This window comes from Oryctolagus cuniculus, chromosome 15 (genome assembly GCF_964237555.1).
Source record: "Oryctolagus cuniculus chromosome 15, mOryCun1.1, whole genome shotgun sequence".
NCBI lineage: Eukaryota > Metazoa > Chordata > Mammalia > Lagomorpha > Leporidae > Oryctolagus > Oryctolagus cuniculus.
The window spans coordinates 67,887,781-67,904,508 of NC_091446.1; the positions used below are offsets into that span (position 1 = coordinate 67,887,781).

Here is a 16,728-nt window from a genome sequence, read left to right on the forward strand (position 1 = left end):
AAACATAGCACAGCTCCCTGCGTGTCAGCTCAGTCTCTACAGCTCTTCCACATGAGATCAGGCACTCTGGGTCACGCTAAGGGATGGCAATGACCTTTTCCTCTACAGCGGTGGGTCTCAAAGTGAGGTCCTTAGACCAACCCATCAGCATCACCAGGGCACTCTTAAAATGCACATCCATTTTTTTATTTTTTAAAATAGTTTCTTAAAATGCAGCATATGTATCAAGAAAGGCACTTAAGTATACAGATCAATGAGTTTTTGGTCATCTGCTCACCCTTATAACCAACATCCAAATTAGGAACACAACATTAGTAGTTCCCCCAAAGTCCTTACTACTCCTGTCCACTCCATTTCTTTTTCTCAACGTGTGAAACAAGAATATATTGTCATTTACATGCTATGACTCAGTGAAGTAACATTTATAACTATAATCCAAATGATCTGACATCTTGTCTTCTCTATATATGTTAATTACCACAAAAAAAAAGCAATTGTATTTTGTTTTGGGGCCTGGATTATTTCACTTAGTAAAATGTTCTCTAACTGCATCCATTTTGCTACAAATGTCAGGATTTCATTCTTTTTATGGCTGAGTAATAGTCCATCAGGTATACATACCACATTTTCTTTACTCACTTATCAGCTAAAATATATCTAAGGTTGCTTCCATATCTTAGCCATTGTGCATGGAGCTGCCAAAAACACAGGAGTGCAGGGAACCCTTTCAAATGCTGCTTTCATTTCCTTTGGATGTATTCCCAGGAGTAGGATAACTGGGTCATGTGGTAGATCTATCTTTAGTTTTCTGAGGAATCTCCATACTGTCTTCCTTAATGGTCGTACTCATTCATGTTCCCACCAACAGTGGATTAGGGCATTTTTTTTTTTTTTTTTTTTGCACATCCTCACCAGCATTTTTTATTTTTTGATATTTTGGATGATAGTCATTCTAACTGGGGTGAGAAGATACCTCATTGCTGTTTTTCTTGCATTTCTCTATTGATTAGTGATCCCAAGCATTTTTTCATGCATCTGTTGACCATTTGTATTTCCTCCTTTGAAAAATGCCTGTGCATGTCCTTTGCCCATTTCTTAATTGAGCTGTTTGTTTTGATGTTTGAGTTTCATGAGCCCCTTATATATTCTGGATATGTATCCATTATCGGATGCATAGTGTACAAATATTTTCTCCCATTGTGTTGCTTGCCTCTTAGCCAGAGCCATCAGGCAAGAAAAAGAAGTTAAAGGAATACAGGGAAAGGGGGAAGTCAAATTGTCCCTATTCGCAGATAACATAGTCCTTTATGTAAGGGAACCAAAAGACTCCACTGAGAGGCTCTTGAAATTCATAAGAGAAGTTGGCACAGTTGTAGGATACAAAATCAACATACAAAAATCAGTTGCATTATTATATACCAATAGTACTCTGACTGATAAAGAACGTGTAAGTTCAGTCCCATTCACAATTGCTACAAAAAATTTAAGTGACTTGCGATAAAGTTAACCAAGGATGTGAAAGATCTCTACAAGAAAAATTACAAAACACTCATGAAAGAAATAGAAGTAGACACAAAAAATGGAAAAATCTTCTATGTTCATGGATTAGAAGAATTAATATCATCATAATGTCCATACTACCCAAAGCAATTTACAAATTTAATGTGAACCCAATTAAATGGCAAGGACATTCTTCTTAGACCTAGAAAAAACAATCTTAAAATTCATACGGAAACACAAAAGACTCTGAATAGCCAGAGCAATCTTAAACAATAAAAATAAAACCAGAGGCATTGCAATACCAGATATCAAGAACTAATCTTTGACAAGCTAAATTCACTCCCTGATAAAAGGACAGTGTCTCTTCCAAAAAAGAAAAAAAAAAATCACATTGGGAAAATTGAATCTCACATGCAGAAGTCTGGAACAAAACCCTTACCTTACACTCTACACAAAAATCAACCCACAGTAGATCAAGGACCTAAACCTAAGTCCCGACACCAACAAATTAGTAGAGGAAAGCATGGGAGAAACACGGCAAGATATTGACCTAGGCAAAGACTTCTTGGCTAAGATCCCAGAAGTTTGGGAAATACAAGAAAAAATGGACAAATGGGATTACATGATGCTAAGAAGCTATTGCACGGCAAAGGACACAAGCAACAAAGTGAAGAATGCCAATGCTTAGCCCACCCAACTGAGACCCTCACTCCTCTTCAATCGTCACCTCTGAGGGCAGAGCGCAGCAATTCTTGTTTCAACAAGGTCCTCAGGAGATGCTCACTCGCCCTAAACTGTGAGAACCCACTGACAGACAGCAGTGGCCCCCAGCTCTGGCTGTACTCCGCAATTCCTGGGCATCATATAGATGTAATTCTTATTTATTTTTACACATGTGTGCATACTCGTGTGCATGATTTAAAAAACTGTTTGCATCAAAATAAACGTAGATTTTAATTCCATTTTCCATGAACCTTTTGATGTATTCTCATTTGCAATTTTTTTTTTTGCTCCAAACCAGTTAAATCAGGGTAAACATAGTATTTTTAAAAATCTCCCCAGGTGATTAAAAAATGCAAACAGAGCTGGGAAACACTCTTCTCTATGGCATTATTTCCTGGGGTATATTATGCAAACTCATTGATTTCAGTAATTCTAGGATGCACTTTTAATTTTTGCCTGCTATGAATTTACTTTAATGCATATTAGAAAAAATGTAACCAGCATGCCTAAACTGTTATTTGTCTGCTTAGGGTGATAATATACAATTTTCTTAAAAATAAATATATAAGAGTAAAAATGTGAATCAATTAAAAATATGCACAGTAAAGCATATAGGATTCTAAGAAATGGCAAAGGAACCATTTATCTTAAACACCAGCGATGTGAAATAGCTCTGTTAGGCACCCACAGAGGTTATCCAGTAGCCAGGGTTTGGGAGACTTCTGTAACTGGGCAAGCGAACTGTTTTACAGAACTTGGATTCTTGCCACAAGGCTTTTACATCCAGCTATTAGAAGTAAAGAGAAATGTCTCCCACAACCTCCCACCTCAGGGTGATTTAAGGTGGCCACAGTGATCTGCATGTTGCAAGCGCGTGCCTACGTGGTCCTTTGCCTTTATGGTCGGGGCTAGCAAGGGGCACTTAGGTGGGAGAGCAGAGTGGGCACACTCACCTCTTTGTGCACTGGCTGGGGGTGCTAAGGTGGGCATCTCTCAGCCGGTAAATTCCAAAACAAAGCATATTATAGGTTTTCAGAGCTTTGCAGAACAGGTCACCATAACAACCGCCGTCCTGGGAGACAACGAAAGAACAGAGAAACATCATTTTTACGTGCCTGCACGTGGAGCTCCAAGGGGGTGAAGAACCTATCTGTAAAAGCTGGTCTTGGTGTCTGCCGGGTTGCAGAGTCTGTGTCAAGGGACCGTGGCCAAAGAACCCAACGTGGTTAACAGCCTGCACCCAACCAGTGGGATTTTAGGGATCAGAAAATAATGCAGTTTTCCTCTGGGGTCGCACCCGTTTTCTACCAGCAGCAATGAGAGCTCCGAGGAGTCAGCCTCTCACTGTAAGGGAGGGGTAAGGGTGGAAGGTCTCTAAGGTACCCTCCATGGGGCAGGGGGCGAGACTGGCTCCTCAACACGGGGATTAGGCTTTGCCCCAGCTCAATGGTGGCCTTGGTGCTCAGCTCCTGCTGTCAAAACAGGCTGAGTGCTAATGGAAATCACTAGGAGGAGAAAAGACCCCACCAGGTCCTAGGGTGACAGACAACTTCAGGGAGGGACTGTGTGAAAAGCACAATTTGCAGGGATGGAAGACAATGTGTTTCCCCGGGAGCTGGGATTCACAGTTGTAATCAGCACACACCAGCTTCCCCGGCTTCCAGCGCTAATGCGAAAGGGGAAAGCAGACACACTGCCTTAGAGAGACGGGCCGCCCGCAGCCAGGGGGCGCCAGGGAGGGAGTAGTACCCAGGAGGCGCTGCAAGATGACTCCACGGGACAGAAAGGCGCTGTGTTTATCCTTCTTATCCTGGGAATTTCCAGATGGGCTTCCTATCAGGAAGGCCAGGGGTGCTTGTTTGGTGCGGCAGGTAAGCCAACCGTTGGGGCCCCTGCACCGCATCTCGGAGTGTGTGGCTTTGAGTCTCAGCTCCACCTGCAATTCCAGCTTCCTGAGAGGCAGCATGTGTTGGTCCAAATACTGGGATTGAGTGTCTAGCTCCCAGCTTCCCCTGGCCCAGCTCAAGCCACTGCAGGTTTTAAGAAGAGGGCCAGCAGATGGGAACCCGGTGTCTCTCCCCCTTTCCTCCCTCTTTTTTAATGGGTGATAGGTACAGACACTGGCTCTAGAAGTGCCCTTGTTGAAAAGCCCAGTCTAACCAAGTTCCTGGCCCACACCCAAACTAAGAGAGGGTGCCGGTCGGCTTCCATTGTTCAGAAAATGGAGGCGGCTTTTTGCCTTGGCAACACTGCTGCTGTTTGGACTTTCTGGGTAGCTACTGTTAGTGCAGTTCAAGGGTTCCCTCTTGAAAGACTCCCTGGGGCTGAGCTGGGAGCAGGGGTCAGGGCCACAGTCTCCTGCTAAAGTGCCGGACCTCAGCTTGTACATGAGTCCCAAAGGGAGGTGTTGGCCATCTCTGTCGCAGGGAGGGTCTGCAGGAGGGTGACTGGGTCCTAGGTGTTGAAGCAGAGGCCTTAAAGGAGCCACATGAGACCCAGTTTGGCCACTGGGTCTTAGAACGTGAGTGTCTCGGAGCTTGCAAAACCAGTGCCGGCTTTGTGGCATAACGGGTAAAGCTGCTGCCTGCAAAGCCGTCATCCCAAACGGACTCCGGTTCTAGTCCCCACTGCTCTGCTTCCAACCCAGCTCCCTGTTAATGTGCTTGGGAAAGCAGAGGAAGGTAGCCTAAGTGCTGGGACCCCTTCACCCATGTGGGAGACCCAGATGAAGCTCCTGGCTCCTAGCCCAGCCCTGGCCATTTTGGCCATTTGGGGGAATATGCTCTCTATAACTCTGCCTTTCAAATAAATAAAATAAATCTTAGAAAGAAAAAAAAAAAAAGAAAAACACCAGTGCCTAGGTCATACTCAGAGACAGAACCTCTGACTGTGGAAAGTGGGATGGGCCGCCTGCCATTAGCGAATGGTGGGGGGCGAGGAGCTGAGAGCTATACTCATTCCCTGTAGAAATGAGGACCACAGACCACGTATTGCTATCACCTGCCACCTCCCAGCTCATAATGGACAATAGCTGAAGAGTAATTAAGCACACATACCTCAAGCTGGGGTGCCCCGGGGCAAATTCCCCTAGGGTCAGGTCTCAGCCTCTCTGGCCTCCAGCTGCCTTAGAGTAAGTGACCACAGACCCATCAAAGATGGAAATGAACTTCTACACCTAAAGTACAGTGCGTGATACACAGTAAATCATGAACCCCGCTTCCACTGGTTGTTTACGGAGAAAAGACGGAAGCCCCGCTTGGCAGGGTCTGACATCAGGTTTACTCGGATCCGACTTTGCCCAGACAGTGCGCGCAGGTGACCTCCCCCGAGCTGTGAACTCACCCCTAAGTCCGCGAAGGGCCCGTCCAGCAGCGCTAACTGGGCCACGCGGCAGCGGTCCCTGTTGGCCAGCGTCTGGGGGGTGCTGTAGCCCCCTCGAAGCGCGTTCTCCTCGGCGATTAGAGCCTCCAGCTCCGGCGTGGCCCCTCCGGTCACCAGGGTCCGTATCAGGGTGAGGATATTGTCGTTGAAGTACGTCTGCAGGGGACAGAGACGGCGACAAAAACTTACTTTCAGCGAACACGCTCCAGTCACGACAGCCGACACGCAAATGATGACGCCCCTCGGAATCCGCTGTTCAAAGCTCTGGCCTGTCTCTTCAAATGATTTCACGTGGGAAGGAGAAAGACCGCAGTCTGCAATTGCTCCACGCTTCACTCTGCCGCCCCACCTGACTTTTAAAAATCAGCCCAGGGGATTTTTATTCAAGGGCTACCGTCTGCCTAATTGGTGTTTACCAGCATTGGTGTTAGTTGGGATGCAAACACTGCCTTGCTACGGAAAGTCTACTTGTCTTCCGTGGGACGCTGGACATGTGTGACCAAGTCAGTCTGCTCCACTGCTGCCCCTCGGGCACACTGCCCATGCACCAGAAAGCCACCTGCCCCAGCCATGACCAAACTTTGTGTACATCCAGGTGGCAAAAGCATCCTAATGGTTGAACAATGTATCACATGCTTTGCTAAGAGTCCAACCCAAAAGTCTCCATCCACTACACATGCCAGATAAACTGATGACGACTTTGAGCACCCAGCTGAGTGAACTTGGGCTTCTGCTTTTTTCAAAAAAAAAAAAAAACAAAACAAAACAAAAAAAAAAAAACAAAAAACCAGTACTCTGAGGCGAGAACAGCTTATGGAAGAGGTTTCCCTCCAAGTGCACGTTTGCTGCCTCACATCTGAAATATAGCAGGTCTGTCAAGAACAAAACAATGGGAGTTTAAAAAAATTAATAGGATGTCAAATAAAAGAACTTAAAAAGGTATTTGTCATCCAGCCTCATTTGAGAAACAGCTCGGTTAAAGGTGTGCATTCCATTTTCCTGTGTGAGAAGAAATCAAGCAGGCTAAATAAGAGGAAGCCAGATTCTGCCTGTGGCTTCGCAGGATGGATGTGCCTTCGGGAGCAGGTGAGGAAAGACAGATGCATTTGTACTTCAGCAGTTTCTAAATGGTTTACCTGGAAAGTGTAGTGGGGAGCAAACCAGGTGAGGACGAGCTCTCCCATCCTCGCTTTGCCATCGCGAGTTCTGTGTCTTGGAGGAGGCTGCCTAATCCTTCTGGGGCTCGGGTTTCTCATCCATAAAATAACCACGCTCATTAAGATCAACTTTATATGCAAAGAATCCCACGAGGACTCCTTGAGTTAGGACGATAGTTGCTAGTGGAGCTAGATTCACTTTGCTCAGGAAAATACTCCAAGGGCAGCTCAGAGTGATACAAACCCCCAGCTGCAAAGGGAGCCAGGAGGGTTATTCAAAGACAATTGATACTTTGAGTTCAGATGTGCCCTGGGCGGAGGGAGAGGCAGGGTCAGGTCAGCTGTGGGAGGAAGGGTGGCTGGAGCCGTGCAGGGATCCACAGTCAGGCTGTGCTTTCCTGCTGACTTCACCGCTCAGCAGCTGTGCGACCTTGCAATGCGATTGATTATCTCCTGGCCTCAGTTTCACAATCTGTAAAATGTAATAATAGAGCAACTATAGGGAATCTAAATGTGATGTGTGCACAGGAGGCACAGAGAGATGCTTTTGACCTGATGTCGGAGACTCGGTGCCTTCACTGAGGGCAGGAACGGTCAACCTCATTTCCAACCTTCTTTGACCTCTAAGTTCTTCTGTCATGATCTTTCACTGGGAGGGGGAATGGGGGGGGCACAGGGAGGCCATTTCATTTCACCCTTGAACCTGTGCTTCTCAGTCCCCCTGCACTGTGGAGCTCCACTTGGGCTCAGGAATGGCACGGTGCAGGACGCTGGGCGCTGCTTCCTGCGCTGTGACAGCAGCAGGGGTGCACGCGGGAGGAGGCTGGTTCAGGGCACGTATGCAGATATAAGTCCTCTTCCCACAGTCGGATAAGCCACTCCTCAGCTCCGTGCATGTGTTAAACAGGCACGGGCCTTTGTGCCACGAGGACCGCTCTAGATCAAGATGAGGTTGAATCCTAACAGCACGGAAGGGGGCGGCTGAACATTCAGGAGTTCGTGCACTCAGAACAGACCTGTCCTGGCTCAAATACAGAGGGAGACGACAAGGCGACGGAAGTGTCCTCCGACACAGAACCCCAGTGTCCACGATGTAAAGGAAAACTCTTTCACCTTCTGGTTGGGTGAAGAGTTTCAAGAAGAAATAAAAGATAAACTGGGAAAATATTTGCTTTGGAATTAAAATAAAGAATACAGAGTATGTATAATAAACAGCAACTGATAAAATAATAAGAAAGATGACTTCATACATCTTGGCCAATTATTATTTTTTTTACATGAGGTGCTAGAATTAAAATGTATTTAAGAAAGAGTTAAAAGAATCCAATTTCCTTTCCTGATAAACACATTCAAAGAGCGGGGAAAAGAAGGGCCTGGGTGAAGAATCCCCCACAGCTCACAGCGTGCGTCATCCCAGACTGCAGGGCTTCCCTTAAGGTCAGGAACAACACGAGGAAAGCTGCTCCCATGATGTGCGGTCGCCGTCGTGCAGCACGTGCCACCCAGCACCAGGACAGAAAAGGTGCTGATGCCGGGAGGAAGGAAGCAGAGCTATCCCCACTCAACGGATGGCATGATCTCCTCTGTCCTTGCAATGAACGCTACTCACATGGAAACCTGGAGAACACACTTACTGATTTCAAAATCTAGTAGAAAGCTAAAGTAACCAGCACAGTGGGGCACTGGCATAAGGACAGACACACAGACCAATGGGCCAGAATGGAAGGTCCACAGATGCATGCATATGCTGCAGTCAACTGATTTTCAATGAGTGTGCCAAGTCCATTCAGTGGAGAAATACAGTCTCTCCAACAATGGTGCTGCAACAACTGGATGTCCACATGGGGAGGATAAAGCTGAGTGAGCCTGTACCTCACACCAAATGCAAAGATTAACTCCAACTGGGTGAAAGACCACACGTAAAAGCTAAAACTATAAAATACTTACAAAAAAACATAGGGGTAAATCTTCATGACTTTAGATTTGACTACAGCTTTGGTTTTTGTTAAGTATGATACCAAGAGCATAAGCTACAAAAAACAAACAAAAAAACAAAAAAACCCAGACCAACTGTGTCGCTCCCCCTCTTCGTGGAGGAGTGACACTAAACCCTGCCTAGGCTTCATATCCGAGTCATGGCACCATTATGTCGCTCCCCCTCTTCGTGGAGGAGCAACACAGGACCCTGCGCTGTTCTTTTGTCTGCTCGGCCCTCCCCGGGTTCGCTGCTGGTTCTTCCCGGGTTGGCTACTATCCCTTCCACCTCCGTGGAAGGGCAGTTCCCCCTGGCCACATTCCCCACTTCCGCAGGGGAGCGGCACACCGCCGGCCGGCTTTCTCGGGGGCTGCACAGGCGTTCCTTCAGCTAGATGTTCCCCTTAGATGTTCCTGGTGCATGCCGTCTCTCTCCTCCTTTATAGTCCTCCTCTGCCAATCCCAACTCGGCTGCCCACACGCTGAGCACGCCGCTCTCCTCCAATCAGGAGCAAGTCCTACAGTTTATTGGTTGAACTGGAGGCAGCTGTGCGGAAGCTGTTTACTTCTCTCCCAGTGCCATATTGTGGGAGAGCAGATGCATAGAATAAGTCTTAATTCCAGTAACTCAGTCCAGTCCGGGCTGCTCCCCACAAACTGGAACAGATAAAACTGTTTTTGTTTTTTTTTTTAATTGTCATTGCAGGACACTATCCAGACAATTGACGGAATGAGAGAAAGCATTTTAAATCACATATCTGATAAGGTCTGGAATTCAGTAGTAATAACTCTTGGAGACAGGGTTTGGCATAGCAGTTAAAACGTCTTGTGGGGCACCTGCATCCCTGATTGGAGTTCCTTGGCTGGAGTTCCATCTTTGCTTCTGACTCCAGCTTCCTGATTATGTGCACTCTGCACGCAACACGTGATTCCACAAGTGCTTGGGTGCCTGCCAGCCATGTGGGAACTCAGACTGAACTCCTAATTCCTAGTCCAGGCCCTGCTGTTACAGGCATCTGGGGAGTGAGTCAGTGGATGGAAGAAGCTCCTGGCTCCTGGCTTTGGCCTGGCCAATGAGATCATTTGGGGAACGAACCAGTGGATGAAAGATCTCTCTCTCTCACTCTGTCTCCCTCCCTCCCTTTCTCTCTTTAACTCTGCCTTTCAAATAAATAAATTTTTTAAAAACAAACAAAAATAGAAATGAGCAGAAGAGCCGAATAAACATTATTTTTTCAAGAGTTACAAAAAGGTTCAACAAACATAAGGCAAATGTTTTAAACATCACTAGTTATCAAGGAAGTGCCAATCAAAGCCACAGGGAGGAGCCATTTTGTCCCACCAGGACGGCTGTAACCAAAAATGCAGATAATAAAATTGGTGAGGCTGTGGAGGAACAGGAACCCTCCTACACTGCTGGTGGGAATGGAAAATGGTGGTACCACATTGCAAACCAGTCTGGCAGACCCTCACACGACTCAACACTGAATGGCCACGTGACCCAGCAATTCTACTCCTATTTATACAACCCACCCAAAATGAAAATAGATATCCACACAAAACCCTGCACACGATGCTCCTGGCAATACCCAAAGGGTGGGAATACTCTTCATAATACCCAAAGGGTGGGAATGACCCCTGCATAACCAAAATGTGTTCTACCCATGCAATAAGTATTATTCAGCCCTAAAAAGGAATGAAGCAACAAAACATGTCACAATACAGATGAACCCTGAAAACAATATACTAAGTGAGATTTCATTTATATGAACTGTTTGGATGACACAAATCTACAAATACAGTTTATCAATTAGTGGTTGCTTCGGATTGGGGAATGGGTATGGGGGATAAGTGAAGTAGGAGAAGGGAAAATAGGGGATTTTTTTTGAGGTGATAAAAATGTTCTGAAATCAAATGTGTTGCTGCACATACATATCTGTGACTGTACTAAGAACCACTGAATGGTCCACTTTAAGTGGGTGAATTGCAGGTTGGTTAATCATATGCAATAAAGATGTCTTTAAAATAAATATCTGAAAGGTAACTAAATTTGTAATGGCCACATTTTTATCTATTAAGAAGCAGTCAGGGCGGTGCTGTGGCGTAGTGGGTAAAGCCTCTGCCTGTGGTGCCGGCATCCCATATGGGCGCCGGTTCAAGTCCCGGCTGCTTCATTGCCCATATGGGTACCTGTTTGTGTCCTTGCTGCTCTTCTTCTGATCCAGCTCTCTGCTGTGGCCTGGGAAAGCAGTAGAAGATGGCCCAAGTCCTTAGGCTCCTGCACCTGCATTAGTGACTCAGAGGAAGCTCCTGGCTTTGGATTGGCACAGCTTCGGCCATTGTGGCCAACTGGGGAGTGAACCAGTGGATGGAAGACCTCTTTCTCTGCCTCTGCCTCTGTAATTCTGCCTTTTGAATAAATAAATAAATAAATATTTAAAAAAAAAAGAAGTAGAAGCAGTGAGTTGCAGAACTGAAATTCACACACAGATGTAGAGGTAAAACCAGGAAGTTCTACACTACACATAGAAAAGTGTAGAGACTTTGTTTTCTTCTTTTGCTAAAGAGAATAAGAGAATACTGATATTTTACTGAAGAAAGGCAACAGAGGTCAGATTGATACATGTAAGTGTTTACAAGCTGTAAACAAATTTAAAACAGGTAAAAGAAGGAAAAACACAAAAGCAATGTGGCCTGAGGTAGGAAATGAACCTCGCATGCAGATCAAAAATGTTTACTGGGGCCAGCGCTGTGTTTATTGGGGCTTAGCCTAGTAGGCTAAGCCTGTGGTGCTGACATTCCATATGGGTACCTGTTTGTGTCCTTGCTGCTCTTCTTCTGATCCAGCTCTCTGCTGTGGCCTGGGAAAGCAGTAGAGGATGGCCCAAGTGCTTGGACCCCTGCACCCATGTGGGAGACTTGGAAAAACTCCTGACTCCTGGCTCCTGGCTTTGGATCAGCCCAGCTCTGGCTGTGGTGGCCATTTGAGGAGTGAACCAGCAGATGGAAGACCTCTCTCTTTGTCTTTCCCTGTCTGCAATTCGACCTCTTAAATAAATAGATAAAATTTTAAAAAAATGTTTATTAAGTGAAAGTGGCTATCACCTAGACTTGTTCCAGGTGAATATTAGAATTTAAATATTAGACGGGGGCAGGTGTTTAGCCTGGGAATTAAGACACCCATGTCCCACATTGGTGTGCCTGGGGTTGATACTCACGTCTGGCTCCTGACTCCAGCTTCCTGCTAATGTGGATCCTGGGAAGTAGTGATGATGCCCTCAAGTAATTGGATTTCTGTCACCCATGTGGGAGTCCTGGATTAAGATTCTAGCTCTTTGCAACAGTCTGCCTGGCTCAGCCCTAGCTATTATAAGCATTTGGGAGAATGAACCAGTGATATCTCTTTCACATCTTTTTAAAAAGATGTCTCTTTTTAAATTATTAAATTAAGTAAATTATTAAATGAGAATTAAAATGGCCTAAACAGCACTACAACAAAATAAGTACAAAGTCACGCCGCTGTGGGGCTTCATTAGAAAACACAAGGGATGTCAACTGTGTTCTGAAGTGACTCATTTATTCCAAGAATTCTACATGTAGCTAAACTGCCAATCATTTGCAAAGGCAACAGCAACACTTTGGAATCTCTGAGTACCTAAGCATTTATTAACTTTATTATTAAGAATACTTAGAAACAAACAAAAAACTTCAGCTTCCTTAAAAATAATTTAAAAGCTTTAACATTGAAAAATAAGAAAATTGGTTTAAAAATATGAATGAAATTTATTAAAACATAGAATTTGGGAAGACCATATATGTATAAAGATTTATTTAGTTATTTAAAGGCAGAGTTACAGAGAGGCAGAGGCAGAGAGAGAGAGGTCCTCCATCTGCTGGTTCACTACCCAAATGGCCACAATGGCCAGAGCAGGGCTGATCCGAAGCCAGGAGCCTGGAGTTTCTTCCAAGTATCCCATATGGGACATCTTCCACTGCTTTCCCAGGCATATTAGCAGGGAGCTGGATCAGAAGTGGAGCAGCCAGGACTCAAACCGGTGCCTCTATGGGACGTCGGTGCTGCAGGTAGCATGCTTTGCCCACTACACCACATGCTGACTTCTATTGTATATATTATTATAATACTGAATGCGGATGTCAAAAGTAATTCTTCAGAGAAAGAAATAGAAGATGGAAAATAATCTACTAATGCAATATTATTAAAATTATTTTTTAAAGTCAGAAAAAGGAGGGACACAGATGGAAGTAAAGGCATAAAAACTGCACGTGTGTGTGCACACGCACATAGTATCTTTACATGCAAAGTTTCATTTCATTGTTTAATTAATTTATTTGGGAGACAGATACAGCTCCCATCCACTGGTTCACTCCTCAATGCTTGCAATGGCTGGAACTGGGCTGGGCTGAACCCAGGAGCCCAAAACTGAAACCAGATCTCCTCTACAGGTGGCAGGAACTTAGTTATCTGAGCCATCACTGCTGCCTCCCAGGGTCTGCACTGGCAGGAAGCTGGAGTCAGGAGCCGGAGCCAGGTGTGGAGCCCAGGTATTCTGATAGGGGATGCAGGAGTGTTAGCCACTGTCTCAAACCCTAGGCTAAGTGCCTCCCTCTGCTTTATACATTTTCTACTATGAAAATATGTTTAAATGGCTAAAAAAAGAAAATGCTATAAAATACTTAAAGACCAAAAAGCAGCCACAAACAACCTCATGAAAATATAGAGGAAATTTTCATTTCAGGATACTTGATAGTTCTCTCCTTCAGCAAGCACCTTCTAAGCATAAAAACTATAGAATAATTCATAAAAGCAAATCTACATGTATATGATTACATACAAATTGGAAATGCCTGCTTTGAACCATCATAAACACAATTAAAGGGGCTCCTAGGGAAAACAGCAATCAGCGCCCACCAGAGCACAAGAGATGGTGTTTACAGCTGGTGATGAGACTGCACCAGCACAGTTTCCTCGGAAACATCAGTATACAGTAAGAGCTCTAAAAATGCTCTCACTTGTTTTAAAAACAAAACCAGTTTTTTTTACCTCGGGATTTCAAGATGCTACTTGGTCAAAGATTTTTATGCAACCATGTTTGTCACGGGGTTCATTCTTATCAAAGTTTGAAAAAGCGAAATGCTCAAAAAAGACTGATAGTTGGATTCGTGGTCATCTAGAGAATGAAGCCATGTCACATCCTACAGCGATTTTTCAAATCATGCCACCTGAGAATATGACAGGACAGAAGACTCTGGATAAGATATTAACTGGAGGGCCGGCGCCGTGGCTCACTAGGCTAATCCTCCGCCTTGGGGCACTGGCACACCGGGTTCTAGTCCCGGTTGGGGCGCCGGATTCTGTCCCGGTTGCCCCTCTTCCAGGCCAGCTCTATGCTGTGGCCAAGGAGTGCAGTGGAGGACGACCCAAGTACTTAGGCCCTGCACCCCATGGGAGACCAGGAGAAGCACCTGGCTCCTGCCATCGGATCAGCGCGGTGCGCCGGCCGCAGTGCTGGCCGTGGCGGCCATTGGAGGGTGAACCAACGGCAAAGGAAGACCTTTCTCTCTGTCTCTCTCTCTCACTGTGCACTCTGCCTGTCCAAAAAAAAAAAAAAAAAAAAAAATATATTAACTGGAAAAGAAAGAAGGGACCAAGAGAGAATACTAGACAGTGCCATAATCTGTCCCCCTGAAATAAGGAACACCAAAATGTCAACCAGCTCTATCTTTGGCAGTGGGAATAGGAGTCAGTTAAATTTCCTGTATGTTGTTTCTGGGGTTTTCAAACTGTCTACAAGGAGCATGAGCAACTCTAATGGAAATAGTCCACGCATTTAAGCAAAGAACACTAAAAAGTTCTCCAGTTCAGTATGGCTAGAAGGTTAATCAGGATGGTTACTGTTTTATCAGATCTTTGGGATTTGACCTCAACATGTTTCCCCTTCTGCATGGAAATCAGGTACGATGAAACAGCATAACCTTTTGATCAATCAGTCACTGGCATAAATTGAGCAACTACTATTCCACAGGCCTCGGTCTGGCCTGCCACTGTGCACATTTCAGAGCGTGTTTCATTTTCAAAACTGCCTATCAGCCGGTGCCATGGCTCACTTGGCTAATCCTCCGCCTGCGGCGCTGGCACTCCGGGTTCTAGTCCTGGTTGGGGCGCCGGATTCTGTCCTGGTTGCTCCTCTTCCAGTCCAGCTCTCTGCTGTGGCCCAGGAAGGCAGTGGAGGATGGCCCAAGTGCTTGGGTCCCTGCACCCGCATGGGAGACCAGGAGGAAGCTCCTGGCTCCTGGCTTTGGATTGGCGCAGTGCCAGCTGTAGCAGCCATTTGGGGGGTGAACCAACGGAAGGACAGAAGGTTCTCTCTGTCTCTCTCACTGGCTAACTCTGCCTGTCCAAAAAAAAAAAAAAAAAAAAAAAGCTGCCTATCAACAGGTGCAATCCGGAAGTCGCTCACTGATTCTCCCAGGTGTCTGTGTAACTCTGGGACCACTCATGACTCTACCCTTGGAGCGGACACTGCACCCCGACAGCTCTTGTTGGTTTTTCCACAGAGGCACCAAGAAGCAGTGATTTGAGAGCAGAGAATAGTGGTGCATTTCTGTCAGCAGAACACTCTTGTTCCCGTGCCCTGATATTCAGATGCAGATTCGTACTTTGCACCTGACACAGTGCATGTTCTGAGCACCTTCATCGGGGTTTCTTTGTGATCTGAATGACTTGGTGCAAAGACGGCGTCTTCCCTGTAAAAGCTGTAGAGTTGGTCATGTTAGAGAACATAGATCTGTTTGTGTGGCTGGGGGTGTGGACTCCATCCCAGAGCACTCAGCAATGCAGACCACGCCAGGCCTCTCTGCCTAGGAAGGGGGCTGTTTCAGCATCATGGGCCAGAGCCGGTGCCGGGATTTCAAATGTGAGTTACCTGTTTCTAAAGAGGATGGGCCAGCTAGAACAAGCCCTTCTAACAATGCTCCTGATCCCAAGGCACAGTTCTTTCCTGGGTTAAAAGAAATGCTAGAATTGAAGGAAGACACAATCCTCCAGGGAGCGTTGTATTGTGCAGGTGTGACCCTTTGTCTGCTAAGCTTCTACGCCGCCAGCTTGTCCCATGCCTTCCCATGGTCCATGTTCCTGGCACCTGTGCTAGAAGACTCTTGAGGGACTATTGCCTGGAACCACCGAGTCTGGCAGGATTACTGTCTTGGGAAGAGACATTCCTGATGGTTGTTCCTGTGTCACATGGGCAGTGGGGAGCAAAAGAGAGCTGAGTTAGGGTCCTGTGCTGTACCTGGAATTAGGAGACCCGTGTAGTGTCAGGTATAAAATAGAATCCTGCTTCCCACTTCCTAGGTTAGGGTTCCACACCTGGCCAGGCAAGTCTTTCTTCTGAGTAAGGCAACTTGGTGCCTGATTAGGAGCAGAGCCTTCCGAATCCACATGGTTTTTAATCCCTGCTTTGCCATTCAACAGCTATGACAACAGGAAGGCTGCCCACCTTGTCTCTGCCTCATCCATATAACAGGGGTTAAAAAATGAAACACAAAGCAACAGCTAATAGATTAAATGAGAGAATCTGCCTAACTTGCACTAGACAGCTCATAGGTACATAAACGGTGGTTTATAAAAAGGACAATGAATTGGCAACGCAACCGGCTTAGAAAATTCCTCTCCTGGCACCTCTTTGCTCTCTTCTCTGACATCAGAGAGCTGGCCCAGACCACACGAGACCCCACTGACCTCCAAGGTTGATGAGTCTCAGGTCCTGGAAGCCAAGGACAGAACCACAGAAGTGCAGCCCAGAAACCTGGGCGGGCAGCGCCATCTAGACTGCTGGGGCGGCCCCTCTGCACGCGCCTCCACCACGCTCCGGCATCCTCCTCTTTTTATTTTTTTACAGTATAATTACCAGAGCTTATGTTTCACAGTTAATGCTGTCAAGCCTTTTAAACTAATTGGTCTTTTATAGAAAAT

General features: G+C 45.9%; 1 protein-coding gene across 26 annotated transcripts in view; it reads right to left on the reverse strand.

Annotated features, from left to right (window-relative positions):
* KCNMA1 (potassium calcium-activated channel subfamily M alpha 1) overlaps positions 1-16,728 on the reverse strand; it is a 781,282-nt gene that overhangs the window by 18,495 nt on the left and 746,059 nt on the right. For all 26 annotated transcript variants that reach the window (XM_070056975.1, XM_070056978.1, XM_070056976.1 and 23 more), the window contains 2 exon segments: positions 5,566-5,760; positions 3,177-3,295 (listed from right to left, as the gene is read on the reverse strand). In XM_070056975.1, the coding sequence (XP_069913076.1) occupies positions 3,177-3,295; positions 5,566-5,760 (314 nt within the window).